Source organism: Rhinatrema bivittatum, chromosome 1, assembly GCF_901001135.1.
Source record: "Rhinatrema bivittatum chromosome 1, aRhiBiv1.1, whole genome shotgun sequence".
In the NCBI taxonomy this organism is placed as follows: Eukaryota; Metazoa; Chordata; class Amphibia; order Gymnophiona; family Rhinatrematidae; genus Rhinatrema; species Rhinatrema bivittatum.
The window spans coordinates 309,769,843-309,784,422 of record NC_042615.1 but is presented as its reverse complement, the minus strand read 5'-3'; the positions used below and the strand labels follow the sequence as shown (position 1 = coordinate 309,784,422).

Genomic DNA, 14,580 nt, shown 5'->3' with positions numbered 1-14,580 from the left:
CTAACTCTTTCATCAATATGGAGAAATTAGTTCTTACCTGATAATATCCTTTCTGGAGTCCATCTAGACCAGTCCAGATACATGGGTTATGCCTTCCAACAAGCGGACAGAGACCGTGCAGGCTCCAGGTGTGCGCCTCCAGGAGTGGATTTGGAAGTACCATTTTAAAGATCTCTTACAATAATACCACTGCACACAGCAGCCTACAGCAACAAACCAGCAGCCTCCAAAGCTTGCTTTAGCGCAGCCTCTATCCTGAGCATCTCTGAAGGCAGAGCTTCCTTCCACAGGAACGGCAGCCCTCCTAGCAACAGCACAAATGAGCACATCCACATGAGGAAGTTCAAGTTTTTCCCCTTTCCTCTGCCAGGAAGGAATACATTTTTGCCAGCCTTACCCTCCTTTAAAACATAACTCTGGGGTAGCCCATCACAAAAAAAAAAAAAAAAAAAAATAGTCTGTGTCACAGAAACACTGAACAATTTCCTTAAAACTTGATATTATAGGGTCATCTTCTGTGTTAAGACTCCTGTCCTCTCTCTCCCCCCCTCTCCTGCCCACACACCCGAGAGTTCTTAGGGATTAAAAAAGAGAAAATTGCTCTTTGTTGCTTAAATTATCCTCTTCCCTAGTTGGGGGGGGGGGTGGGGGGACATTCTTCCTCCAACTCTCCCTTCACTGTTGCTTTCCCTTAAAATCTTAAGGCCCACAAGTAACAGATCCAAAAACCACAGGACTTTCTCCCCCACCCAATCCTCTCCTTTCTTCCCCCCTCATTCTTTGCTCTGGATTCCCAGGGAGGGGATCCTGCAGAAGAAACCCAGAACTGCACTCTGCCCTATAGAAAACAGCCTGATGCAAACACTTCAAACTCCATGAGAAGGAAAGACAAGGAAGAGGAAGGAATCACATCTCCACCTGCAGGAGCCATGGACCAGGCCACGGGCAATGTCCAAGACAGCCAAAAACCAGCATAGGAGGCCCCTGCTCTGAGCTACTCCCTTCTTACACTTCCAATATGGCCACTGGTTCCTGCCGCAGCGGCAAACACGCTGGCAGGAGTGGCCTGCAATTGACCTCCTGGGACAGAAGACTCCGCATTCTGCCTTTCTCTCTCCCACAAGATTTACAGAGGCTTCCCCTCCCAGTGTGAGTCACATGCACTGCAAACTACTGAGCGTTTCCAGAGCTCCTCAAGAGATGCCATTGCTGCTTCCCTTATCTCTCCTGCTTCAGCTCATAGTCCTTCAGATGGCAAATCATTGTTTTCCTTTTTTTATTTTATTTTTTTTTAATATAAACATCATAGCAGGAATCAGGTACAGCTACAGGGCTCAGGAGAGGGGAGGAAAAAATAAAGGGGTCGATGCAATAAAGTCCGCTCAGCCTAGCGCATAGCTTAATGCGCAGTCGTACACGCTAGAATAAATCCTGATGCAATAATGGGGATTAGTGTGTCCAAAACATGCGCATAGTTAAGAGCACTCATCACATATAAATGCCATATAAATGATGCATATTCCCTGATGCAGAAAAATTGCTGCTCGGCTAACACACCCTTTTTAACGAGGAAAATTTAACATCAGCCCCGAGCTGACATTTGAAGTCAGCAAGTGAAGAGCACATTATTGATCAAAATGTTTGAATTCTGGCCTTCCTTTGCAAACAATCCTTGTTTCTCTGCCAATTGTCTGGCTCAACTTAAAACAGTAACAAGTTGTGAGGAGAAATCAGAGAACTGCCTAAATATTTATGCAAGAGCCAACAAAACAAAACAAAAAAAACCCAAAACACTACTTAAGTGACAGATAGGAAAATTGGTTCTTACCTGCTAATTTTTTTTTTGTTCCTGTAGTACCACGGATCAATCCAGACCGCTGGGTTATGCCTCCTTCCAGCAGATGGAGACAGAGAAAAACTTGTGAGGCACCCCCTCAGTCTGGTGTGCCACCTGCGATCCTTCAGTATAATCCATACCATAGCAGAATTAACATATCATAAATCCAATCTTAAGAACCAAGGGCTATATCAAACAGTAGCTTAACAAAAACTGTGTAAACTATGTACAAGGAGGGAGTAATTTGATAATCAACTTTAATCCTTTCCTCCTCTTCAAAATATTCTGCAGAATGAAAAAGGACAAATATGACACCGAACGGACTCTCCAGGCTAAAATATCCTGGGCGGTCATCTGGACTGATCCGTGGTACTACCGGAATGAAAATTAGCAGGTAAGAACCAGTTTTCCCTTCCCTATACATACCTGGATCAGTCCAGACCGCTGGGATGTACTCAAGCTGCCCTAAATGGGATGGGACCTGGAGAGTCCTGCTCCGAGAATACTGCTGCCAAAACAGTCGACATCCAGAGCTCTGACGTCTAAACTAATGTTTAGCAAAAGTGTGTAGAGATTTCCAGGTAGCCGCTGCTCTACAAATCTCATGCGGCGAAACAAACTGACTCTCAGCCCAAGACACTGCCTGAGATCTGACTGAATGAGCCTTTAAACCCTGCGTTACTGCGCGTCCATGACATATATATGCTGAAGCTATGGCGTCCTTCAGCCATCGGGCAATAGTAGTTTTGGATGCCTTATGACCTTTCTTAGGACCACTCCATAAGACAAAAAGGTGGTCAGACACCCTAAAAGCGTTAGTCACCTCCAAATATCGAAGCAGAATCCGCCGGACATCCAATCTTCATAAATCACGAGCCTGAAGGGAATCCTGATCAAAGTCCGTGAAAGCTGGCAACTCTACGGTCTGATTTAGGTGAAACCCCGATACGACCTTCAGTAGAAAAAAAGGGCACCATCCTAAGGGACACCCCTGAATCTGAAATCCACAGAAAAGGTTCCCTACAGGACAACGCTTGAAACTCAGATATACGTCTCACCGAAGTGATAGCCACCAGGAAAACCGCCTTGAGCGTTAGGTCTTTTAAAGTGGCCCGTTTGAGAGGCTCAAAAGGAAGGCTGCACAACCCACAGAGAACCAGATTCAGACTCCAAGAAGGACACACTGGTCGAACTGAGGGTTCAAATGTTTAGCACCTTTCAAGAAGAGATATCCCATCAATCCTACCCCTTAAACAGCCCAGAGCCGCCACCTGAACCTTGAGAGAACTACATTCCAAGCCTTTCTTCAATCCCTCCCGCAAGAACGCCAGAATATGAACAATGAAGGCGCGATGTGGGGACACATTCAACCCGCTACACCAGGAATCGAAAAACTTCCAGACGCGAACATACGTGAGCGAAGTAGAAGCCTTTCGTGCCTGTAGGAGGGTGGAAATGACCAAATCAGGATAACTTTTCTTCCTCAACTGCTTCCTCTCATAAGCCAGGCCACTAGACAAAAGCGAGCCGCTTGATCGAAAAATACTGGACCTTGTCGAAGAAGATTCGGGAGATGACCGAGCCGGACAGGACCGTCCACCGGCAAGTTGATCAGATTTGCGAACCATGGCCTCTGTGGCCATGAGAATGACTGACCCTGTGTGGGCCTCTATTCTTAAGACTTTGCCCACCAACAACCAGGGAGGGGAAAAAAAAAAAAAAAAAAAAAAGGAGACGTAAAGCAGAATGTTCCGGGGCCACGGAAGGACCAGAGCATCCACTCCTTCCGCCCCTTGATCCAGTCTGCGACTGGATAACAGAGCCGCCTTCAAGTCCAGGTGAGGCACCCCCCCCCCCACTGACAAGTTAAGAAATGCATTGCCTCCTCGGAAAGTTCCCACTCTTCAGGATCTAGCTGCTGGTGACTGAGAAAATCCGCCTGGACGTTGTCAACTCAGTCTATGTGAGAGGCTGCCAGGCGGACAGGATGGCATTCCGCCCAGACCATTAGCCTGTCCGCCTCCGTGGCCACCGGACGACTTCTTGTTTCCCCTTAACGACTGATGTAAAACACCGTTGTCGCATTGTCTGACAAAATTTGCACTGATCGATGGCGCACGAGAGGGAGAAAACTGCATAATGCCAGGCTTACTGCTCTGGTTTCCAAGCAATTTATGGACCAGTGTGCCTGTTGACCTGTCCATCGTCCTTGCGCTGACTGCGATTGGCAAACCACCCCCCCAACCGGAGAGGCTGGCGTCCGTCGTCACAATCACCCACTGAGGGTCTTCCAGGTCCATCCTGGGATGCAAGTGGTCCAGGACCAACCACCAACTGAGACTGGTCCTGGAGGGTTCCAAGAGTGGTAATGGAACCTGGAATTTTTCAGACTTCGGATCCCATCGAGAAAGCAATGCTCTCTGCAAAGGTCTCATATGAGCAAAAGCCCAGGGGACTAATTCCAGAGTAGATGCCATAGAACCAAGCACCTGTAAGTTATCCCAAACTCGGGGCAGTGGCAGGGACAACAGATGCCGAATCTGCACAGTTAGATTGTCGATCCGTTCTTGCACGAGAAAGACTTTGCTGACCGACGTGTTGAACCGAGCGCCTAAGAAGTTCAGGACCTGGGACAGGACTAATTGGCTCTTGGCAAAATTGACGACCCATCCGAAAAAGTGAAGACTGTGCAAAACAGACTGAACTGCTATCCTGCAAAACTCCTCCAACTTTGCTTGGATGAGCCAATTAGCCAAGTAAGGATGAACCAAACTCCCCTCCCGCCTGAGAGCTGCTGCTACAACCACCATTACCCTTGGTGAAGACGTGGGGAGCAGTCACCAATCTGAATGGGAGCACTTGAAACTGATAATGCTCGCCCAAGATCATGAACCGTAGAAACCGCCGATGACGTTCGCGGATCTCTATGTGAAGATACGCCTCCATCAGATCTAAGGAAGCCAAATATTCGGAGTGGACGGCCGCAATGACTGACCACAGGGTTTTCATGCGAAAACGAGGCACCCGAAGTGCTCTGTTTACCTTCTTCAGATCCAATATCGGATAGAAGGAACCTTCCTTCTTGGGAACCACAAAATATATGGAATATCTGCTGGTCCTGTGTTCCGTCAAAGGAACCGGGACAATGGCTCCCAGGGCTTTCAACCGAGACAGGGTTTGATTCACTACTGTCCGTTTTGCGCAGCATCTGCAGGGAGACCCCAAGAACAGGTCTCGTGGAGGGTGAGCAAAATCTAAAGCGTAGCCGTGTTTGATGATGCTTAGAACCCACTGGTCTGACAATCTTGACCCATTCCTCGAAAAACAGAGAAAGGCGACCGTCAATCACTGGAACTGAGGAGTGGGTCAGCACACCTTCATTGGGAAGACTGCGAAAGGAATGAGCCCAAGCCTGAGACTTTGCTGACAGCTGACGTGGAGAAAAGGAAGGGGCTCTGCCCTGTCGAAAACGGCACTGCCCCCGAAACAGAGGATGAGCTGAACTGAACTGAAAGCCCTGGAGGGTCTAGGCTTATCCTCCAGTAACTTGTACACCTTGTCTCTTAGGGATTTGATAAGAGCTTCCAGATCGTCCCCGAACAAGAATTTCCCTTTAAAGGGAAGATTGCCTAACTGGAACTTGGAGGAAACATCAGTGGACCAGTTTCGGAGCCACAGGAGTCTCCTGGCCGAAACTGCAGAAGCCATCGTGCGCGAGGAAGCACGAAGGTGGTCATATAAGGTGTCTGCAGTGTATGCAACAGCAGCCTCCACCCAATCTTTTGCTCCGCCTCAGGCAGCTTCTGCACGGTGAGCAACTGCTGCACCCATCTAAGGGTCGCCCTTTGCATGAGACTACTGCAGACTGCCGCCCGGACGCAAAGGGCCAAAACTTCAAAAAACCATTTAAGAAGGACCTCAAGCTTCCGATTCTGAAGATCCTTAGCACCTGCCACCGGAATAGTTGTCTGCTTAGTGATGGCTGAAACGGCCGCATCCACTTTAGGAACCTTAAGGATGTCCAAACACTCCTCCGGCAGCGGGTAGAGCTTTTCCATAGCTCGACCTACTCCAAGACTGGCCTCTGGAGCATCCCACTCCCGGGTCACGAGCTGCAGCAGCACTGAGTGAAAAGGAAAAGTCTTAGGAGGGGCCCGAAGCCCCGAGAGGACGGAATCCACAGTGGTAGGCTCCGAACTCAGCTGCAGAGCCTCAAACCCTAGCTCCGCCAGAACATGAGGGATCAAAGGATCAAGTTCCTCTCTTCTAAATAATATGAGGACCCGTGGATCATCTCCCTCCACTAGTGCGGACTCATCAGCATCCCCGTCCATATCCCCTATGAGAGGGTCCTGCGAAGGGGGATCCGGCTGATTGGAAACTGGAGTCCCCGACTCGTCCGAAGCTGCATCCTAAAGAAAACTTGACCCTCAGAAAGCCTGGTGACCTTTGCTGATGGAGGCTCAAACAACTATAAATTAGCCTCAGCCTCCAAATATACCTTGTGCATCAACAGCACAAATTGAGAAGAAAATGGGTGCTGCCTCTTTAAGGCCCCCCCCCCCCGGGGGTCAGTCAGAACCAGGCAGGGAATCAGGCACTGAATTCCGAGGCCTGACAGGGCTCAGATTCGGTGGAGAAAGCGGAGGAGGGAACTCCCCACCTCCTGCTTCCAGCCCTGGATCGGAGCGTGGTGGAGCCAAAATGGCCACCGTTCCCAGGCTGCCCTGTCCCCGGCCAGCGCGAGGCCCGCGAGCATGCAGATTCTTTCCTGCACCTCAGGACCGCTTCGATGCCACTCCCAGACGCTCCCGACGGGCCTTCACCACCCGGAAGGCATCTTGAGCAAAGGCCATTGCGGGAGAGCTGCACCGGATACTCCCCGCATGCTGAGAAAGACTATCCCCGTGGTATTCCCATGCGGTGCTGCGACAGCAAGAATCCAAAATGCAGCAAAAATCGCCCCTCTGGAGCCCCGGGAAACCTGGCCGTTTTTTTTTTAAACAAATGTCGCACTCAACCAGGGGAAAAAACAACCAAGACGTCCCTGGGACAGCAATATCAGCACAGATCACACCCGAGGAATTAAAGCATCTCAGGGTGCTAGGGGGAGGGACCGGCCCACTGGTAAATCCCCCTGCTTACCGGTAAAAAAAAAAAAAAAAAAAAGTCAACTCCGGGTAAGTCAGTTCACGGGGTGTCCAACCCCAGCCATTCCTCTACCAAAGGGAATAGCCTTGGGAGGACTTATACTGCTCACCTCCAGAAAAAACACAACACTTTTTTTTTTTTTTAAATAGCTTGATCTAGCCAAAGGCAAAACAGTAAAGGCACAACACCTTCTGTCTTTTTTTTTTTTTTTTTTTTTAAAGGATCAGGACCGCAGGTTCTGCCACCTTCATCTGCTGGAGACAGAGAAATACTGAAGGATTGAAGGTGGCACACCAGACTAAGAGGGGGTGGCTCACAAGTTTTTCTCTGTCTCCATCTGCTGGAAGGGAGGCATAACCCAACGGTCTGGACTGATCTGGGTACAAAATTACTTCTCAGGTAACTGCTCTCTAAGCAAAGTATCCACCCCAGTGAGGAGCGGGAAAACGATTCAGTAACACCCCCCCCCCCCCAATACCCTTCGAGAACAGGAAGATCATTGGCTCCTGCGGATTCTCCATAATGTGCAGCAACGTTTGTCCACATTTTTATTTTTGTCGCGATGATGTGACTGCCACTTGGAGAAATGAGAGAAATGGACTAGAAGGGGACTGCGGGAAAGCAGAGCTCTAGATCTGCATTGCAAAAACAAAGTACTTTCATGTCCTGGGGAACAAATTCCTATCACGTTCAACCCACTTATCGATCTTGATATATATTTCGTCATGTATCCATATTTATCGTTTCTTCTCTCACTAATCAAATTGCGGGGTGAGAAAAACGGAGACTCACATTGAGCACAGCTCCCCTGGGCGGCCGATGCTTTAAGAGCACTAGGCACGCACAATGTTCCCTAGCGTGCCCTTTTTAGTGTGGCAGCTCATTTATATATTGCACCGGGCGCCTCGGGGCTGTGGATGTGCACACTTTAGAAAACAGGTGCTCAACACGAGTGCCCGTTTTACCATGCACTTTTATTGCATCAGCCCCCAAGAGGGGAGGCCTTGTTTAGTCTCTTATTCTTTCTTCAAGAGAAGAAGAGACCATTGAAGAGAAGAGAAAGCATGGGGATGGGGGGGGGGGGCGGCGATAAAAAGGGATAATTTCACCTACCGTAGCCAGGGAAAAACTCTATTCCAACATCTGGAAGCCCCTGGTCCACTGGCTGTGCTCAACCAAGGGAGGGAGTGAACCACTTTCACCTGGGGAGCAGCCTATCCAAATTTCTATCTTCTTTACCAGGCCTCACAGGATGTTCGCCTAACATGTGCTACAGACAAGAGATTACTGGGAGGCTGAGGTCAGCAAGGGAGCCTTATATAGGGTGATGTCACAAGTCTGAGTCTCTGCCTCCATTTACTGGTTGGGTGACACAAACCCTTGCATCTGGACTGCTCTGGCTGGCTGAAGAGGGATGAGCCATTCTGTTTTAATCTAAATTCTGCACAATCAAATAAAACATTCAACTCAGCATGCTTAAAAAGAAGTGTGAAAAAAAATATATGGGCCTGTTTGAAAGGCAACAGGAAAGGAGTACTCATACGCCCATGTGCACTACTTTACCTTGGTAGCTTTTTGTATAAGAATCTTTTCAAGTCCTGCAAGAATTAAAAAATAAATAAATGATGTATGTGTGTCACAGCTGTTGCAAAGCAGACCCCATCTATGTCATTTAAAAAAAAAAAAGTTTAGGTCATTTTTTTGTGATGTGATGTTATGAAATCTGTTCACTGTTCATCTCTGTCCCGCTTACCTCCATCATTGCCGCCTCATCTCTGGCTCTCCTTTTCACACACTCTCTCCACCACCACTTCACATGGGGAAAACTGTGGTACGGACAGCTCTCACTGGGGAGATTTGTTGTCTCTTAGCAACTACTTCTGATAAAGGGCAGTGACATGTCTCCCATTATGAGATCACATCACAGCCAATCTTCCCCTGCCAACCACCACCCCATTACAGAGCCTAGAAGAAAAGTTGACTCCGTACTTTCTCAATGGCATGGTGTTTCAACATTTGTTGAAATTTGATTACATTTTGAGGAATTCTACTACTTTTCAAAAATCTTCAAGTCAGTTATAATACCTAGGAAGTCCATATTCAGTAAGCAGATAAGTTATCTAAGTTTTCCACTGAATACGTGGATAAAGTTACTCAGATAACTTTAGGCCTGCTATTTGTATGAAGATTTTGTCCATACAAGATTTAGCCAGATAGTGCCATACTGAGTGTTATCTGGCTAAATATGCTAGCCTTACCTTGCCATGCCTCCCAATCAACTCCTTTTTATCCAGGTAACAGAAGAATATTTTTAAAAGATCAGATTTTTGCAGGTAAATGCCAATTTTACCCACAATTATTTTGAATATGGACTGCTTAATGACATTTCTCTGTATCCTTCACAGTAACTTTTAGCACTACACAGGGAGGTAGATCTTTAAAAAATACACGCATACTTTTGTTCGCGCACCAGGCGCAAACAAAAGTACGCTGGATTTTATAAGATACGCGCGTATCTTATAAAATCCTGGATCGGCGCGCGCAAGGCTGCCGATTTTGGGCAGCCTGCGCACGCCGAGCCGCGCAGCCTGCCTCCGTTCCCTCCGAGGCCGCTCCGAAATCGGAGCGGCCTCGAAGGGAACTTTCTTTCGCCCTCCCCTCACCTTCCCCTACCTAACCCACCCCCCTACCTTTATCCATGGATTTACGCCTGCCAGAGGCAGACGTAAATCCGCGCGCGCCAGCGGGCTGCTGGCGCGCCAAGACCCAACCCAGGGGCAGTTCCAGAGGGTGCAGCCACGCCCCCTGAACGCCCCCAGGCCGAAACCACACCCCCGGGCCTGCCCCCAAATGCCACGTCATGCGGCCACGCCCCCGACATGCCCCCTCCCGCCCCTTTTAAAAAACCTCGGGACTTATGCGCGTCCCGGTGGCCTATGCAAAATAGGCACACGAGGGCCCTGCTCGCGTAAATCCAGCCGGATTTACGCGAGCAGGGCATTTAAAATCCGCCCCACTCTGTATAATATAACATGAACCTGGAAGTGCTGAGGGACTACACTAAGATTGAGGCATTCTGGGTAGAAGAATCTATTGAACTGGTCACCAGCCCAGCCTGCAGTATTTTAAAAAAGAAAATTCCTAATAGCTGGTGAAGCAGTAAGTGCATTTTTTGAATAATAATTTTACTTTAAAGTTCTAAAAATCCACCAAGACCATGGACTCCAACTGATAGGGACAGGTGAACACTTTTGTCCTCTGGCTGTTTGCTGAACGTGTAGCTTGAAGCATTTCTAACCACCCATTTCTGAAGTAATTTATACCCAGGTTTCTATTTTCTACAAAACTGACAACAATCAGAAACTTAACCCTTCGTAACTATAAATGTTAATCTGCAAAATTACTTACATCAGCCATGTTGTGAAAACTCTGTTTTGTAATCCAATTCCTAGAAAGGAAAAAAAGCAGTTGCTCTCATCACAAGATGTCAGTGTCATGCGTTTCCCATCCTTCCTACACTGAAAGCAGTGCCTCCTCAGGACGTCCTAAAAATTTCCTCCCAAAGAAAGATTCACCTATTTTCATTTGGTTTTTTTTTAATGTTTAATTTTAGAATATTTTGGGGATCCATACCACCAAGAGGTCTGGAACTGGCATTCTTGCCTATATATGTGTATACACACACACACACATATATATATATATATATATATATATATACACACACACACACACACATTTATTTAGAAACTTATATATATATATACACACATTTATTTAGAAACTTTTATATACCATACTTACATATATATATATATACACACACACACACATATATATACACACACACAGTGCACCTGCCAGTTAGAATGACCTTAATCATGATTTCCCCTTTCAAATCCAAATATAAAATACATGTCTGAGGAGATATTGCTATGAAATGATTAAATGATTAAAAGGTTGCTCCTCCTTAGCCACTCAGGTGCAGAGTTAGCAGCACAGCACCCCAATTCACCACATTGTAAAAGAGCAAAAAATAAAAATAAAACAAAACAAACACCACTTAAAGGTAAGACGCCAAGGAATAAAAAAAAAATAGATTTGCCAAACAGGCAAATTAGTTTTCGGCAGGCTCTAGCCAACACTGCTGCTTTGACTACTTAGCACTCACACATATTTCCCAGTATCAGGCTCAGGTTGGCTACCTTTAATAATGCACCGTATCAATGAGCTGTAACTATTTTACAGAATATCCATAGAGTGCTGCACAGGAAGAGTTTAGTGCCGCCAAATTACTCCTAAAAGCAAAAACAAAACAGAATGATGAACAGCGGAAAGGCCAACATACAAACCACCCACTAAACATTACAAGGACTGTCATTCATGCAGTGGTGGGAAGACTCCAGTGCTATGCAGAGTACAACCCGACCAGCCAAGGAGAACAAACGACTGCAAAGAGCGTCAATTGCATGCTAGCATGACCAGAGATACATCTGCACGTCCAGGACACACCGTATTACTCTAATGAGATTTAAGATCGGGAAGTGCTCACGCATCCGATAGAAAGATTTACTACTTCTCATCAACACCGAATGGAGCTCTGGACGGAAAGTCTGCGAGCCTGCGGAATACTCTTGTGCACAGACGCGTTTAGCCCTAGCACGTTATGACTCTAGTTTGCTATTTCAGCTCCCTATTGCGAGTCACGTCACGTACCCACGGGACTATCTTGATCTTAGACTGTACACCGAAAATTCCTCTTGCTTCTAGTTAAGATGGTTGCCCCCTCAAGCACTTCCCCATTTCTCCCACCTCCGAGCCAAAACAGCGTCTCCCGGTACCCAGCCGCGCGCCCATGGCCCCGCTGCTCCGCACCCCCTCCCCCCCAATCAGCGCTCGACAGCCCACACATTACCTGCACTCAAGCGTAGGTTTCCGTCCCTGCCCGTGAAGTCATAAAAGGCCCACCGGTCATGTGACTGCCCCCCAACCAGGAAATCCCGAGAGAGGGTTGGCGGGAGTGCGTGCGCCGTCATTTCCGCGAGGCGGTATCGTATAGGGAGGCCGACTCCTCATCCGTTCCTCCCACCAAGGCTAGTTTTTTCACAGCACCGTTCACCCCGTGTTTTTGGACCCATCGAAAAAAACTTCAAAAAGGACAGAATTATTTTTCTTACTGATTCACTGTAATTTTATGCGGCGGGGGACGAAAAGGGTTCATCATTAGCTTCAAAGTAACTAACCTGTCGTCCCGTTTCACTTCCTGTTTGCTTGTAGCCAATCAGCTGATCCTGATAAGAGTCCTTGCACCTGCCCCTCTGCAAGCCCGCGGACGAGGGCGGGGCTTGTTTTCCCGTTTGTGGCGGGCAGGAAGTTGAATTTCGCAATTCCCGAGTGGAGGGGGCGGTGCTTTCTCTCATACCGTTACCAGGATTGTCTTTCATACTGGGTTAGACCACAAGTCCCATCAAGCCCAGCATCCTGTTTCCAACAGTGACCAAGCCAGGTCCCAGGTTCCTGGCAACCCAAACAGTAAATAGATCCTAGGCTGCTATCGCGCAGTGCTAACTCGTGGCTAATGCCTAAATCTACTTGATTGATAACAGTTTATTGACTTCTCACGTTGAGATTACCTTGCTGCTATGATTTTGTTACAAGTCTCCAAAGTAATAGATGGAATGATTAAAAGAGAGGAACAAAAAATAAAATATGTTTAGTATTTTACAAGAGTATGTGTGTTTCATTTTGTAGGCTGCTTAGGGCTGAGTTAAACAGTTTGTTTGTTTGTTTGTTTATTTAAAATTGCTTATAAATACTGGAAACTATAATGGAGTAGAGCTTACTGCTTCACTTTGATCTCGGGGTCCTTGTCTCCGGGCTGAAGGTACCACGAGTAGGGGAGCTGGAACTTTGTTTTCATAAATAAAATAAATAACTGTATGATGGCATGTATGCTAAGGGCTGCTGCCTCAGGCTGCAGCTCCTAAGATCGAATCCTTTTTTAGACCTATTATTTATGAAAGATTGGATTTTACCGGGGGGGAGGGGGGGTTATTTACTTTTTCTTTTACATGTTGACAATGCACATTTTTCTAGTTTAAGCATAAATGACAAAAAAAAAAAGGAAAGGGGAGTATTAAGATTTGATAGTGAACGCTATTGTCCGGTAAATTAGAGAGCGGGAGTAGCGTAACTTCTCGGTTACTATTGGAGTTGTGCTGTACCCTTTTAATGCCGTTTTGCCTTTTTTTTTTCTCTCTTTTAAATAGTGGTTCCAGATTTTTCTATTTTTTGTTTTCTAATGCAGGTAAAATACCTTCATTGTACATCTTAATTAACAAATACTCTCTCGATGGGTTGGTTGCCTTTCTCTGGAACACTTCTATCTTATTCTGAGACATGCTGTCCAGAATGGGACATAGTACACCAAGTGAGGCCTTTCTAAAGACCTTATGTGCCATTATCACCTTCTCCTGCTGTTTATGCCTCTCTATTCAATACATCGCTCTGGCTTTAGCAACTGCCGTGTCAGTGCTTTACTAACTTCAGATCACCCCGCAATCTCCCAGACAATGCACTTCAGTCTTTCACTTCCATTGTGTACAGCTCCTCTGGAGGGCTGCACCCCAAATGCATAACGCTATACTTCTTGGAACTGAATCGCAACTCCGAAACTGCAAAATACAATAATCTAGTAACACTGTCCTTACCTAATGTCACAGCTTCTGCTTATCTTAAACAAATCAAACCTCCCTCTGGATGCATGCTAATGCACAATAGACAAACCTACCTGAAAAATGGAACCAACTAGCCACTTTCCAATCTGACAGGCTGATACAGTAAAGTTCGCAGGAGAGCGGGTGAGCACCCGCTTTCCCGGCGCACACACAGGCCACTCTCCTGTGCACGCAATTCACTAAAACAAAATATTTAAATTAGGGCCCGCTGTAAAAAGAGGCGGTAGTACCTCTTTTTTGACAGGAGCGGCTGTCAGCGAGTTTGACAGTCAATGCTCAATTTTGCTGGCGTCGGTTCTAAAACCCGCTGACAGCCACGGGTTCAGAAACTGGACGCCAGCAAAATTGAGCGGCCGGTTTTCACTCCGCAAGCCACGGGCCGATTTTAAATATATTTTTTTAAATTATTTTTAATTTTTGGGACCTTCAACTTAATATTGCCATGATATTCAGTCGGAGGGTGCCGGCAGAAATTAACACCTACCTTTGGGTAGGCGCTAATTTCTGAAAGTAAAATGTGCGGCTTGGCTGCACATTTTACTTAGTGAATAGCACGGGAATAACTAATAGGGCCATCAACATGCATTTGCATGTTGCGGGAGCTATTAGTTTCGGGGGGGAGTTTGGACGCGCGTTTTCGACACGCTATTACCCCTTACTGAATGAGGAGTAAAGCTAGCACGTCCAAACACGGGATAAGTACTGTATCGGCCTGTGTATTGGGTACTTGCTATTAATTTCTTTACTCCTTCACAGGGCACTTTTCAGAAGGCTGGCCTTCAAGAATTCTGAAAGGGGATTGGTGCTTTCACTGACATGTCACAGTGGAGGGACCAATCACCTGCTAGAAAGGGA

General features: G+C 46.9%; 1 protein-coding gene across 7 annotated transcripts in view; it reads right to left on the bottom strand.

Moving 5' to 3' along the window:
• The window catches only part of LAMTOR3 (late endosomal/lysosomal adaptor, MAPK and MTOR activator 3), a 34,012-nt gene extending 21,728 nt beyond the window's left edge, over nucleotides 1-12,284 (bottom strand). The window contains exons 1-4 of one of the 7 annotated variants that reach the window (XM_029597178.1): nucleotides 12,232-12,250; nucleotides 11,194-11,286; nucleotides 10,397-10,436; nucleotides 8,552-8,586 (exon numbers count right to left, since the gene is read on the bottom strand). In XM_029597178.1, coding sequence (XP_029453038.1) covers nucleotides 8,552-8,586; nucleotides 10,397-10,405 — 44 coding nt within the window. In that variant the 5' untranslated portion in view covers nucleotides 10,406-10,436; nucleotides 11,194-11,286; nucleotides 12,232-12,250. Of the gene's footprint in view, nucleotides 1-8,551; nucleotides 8,587-10,396; nucleotides 10,437-11,193; nucleotides 11,287-11,704; nucleotides 11,837-11,903; nucleotides 12,057-12,231 lie in introns of those variants that run through there. The other 6 variants (XM_029597216.1, XM_029597160.1, XM_029597170.1 and 3 more) reach the window with 6 other exon arrangements.
• Nucleotides 12,285-14,580: the final 2,296 nt, after the last annotated feature.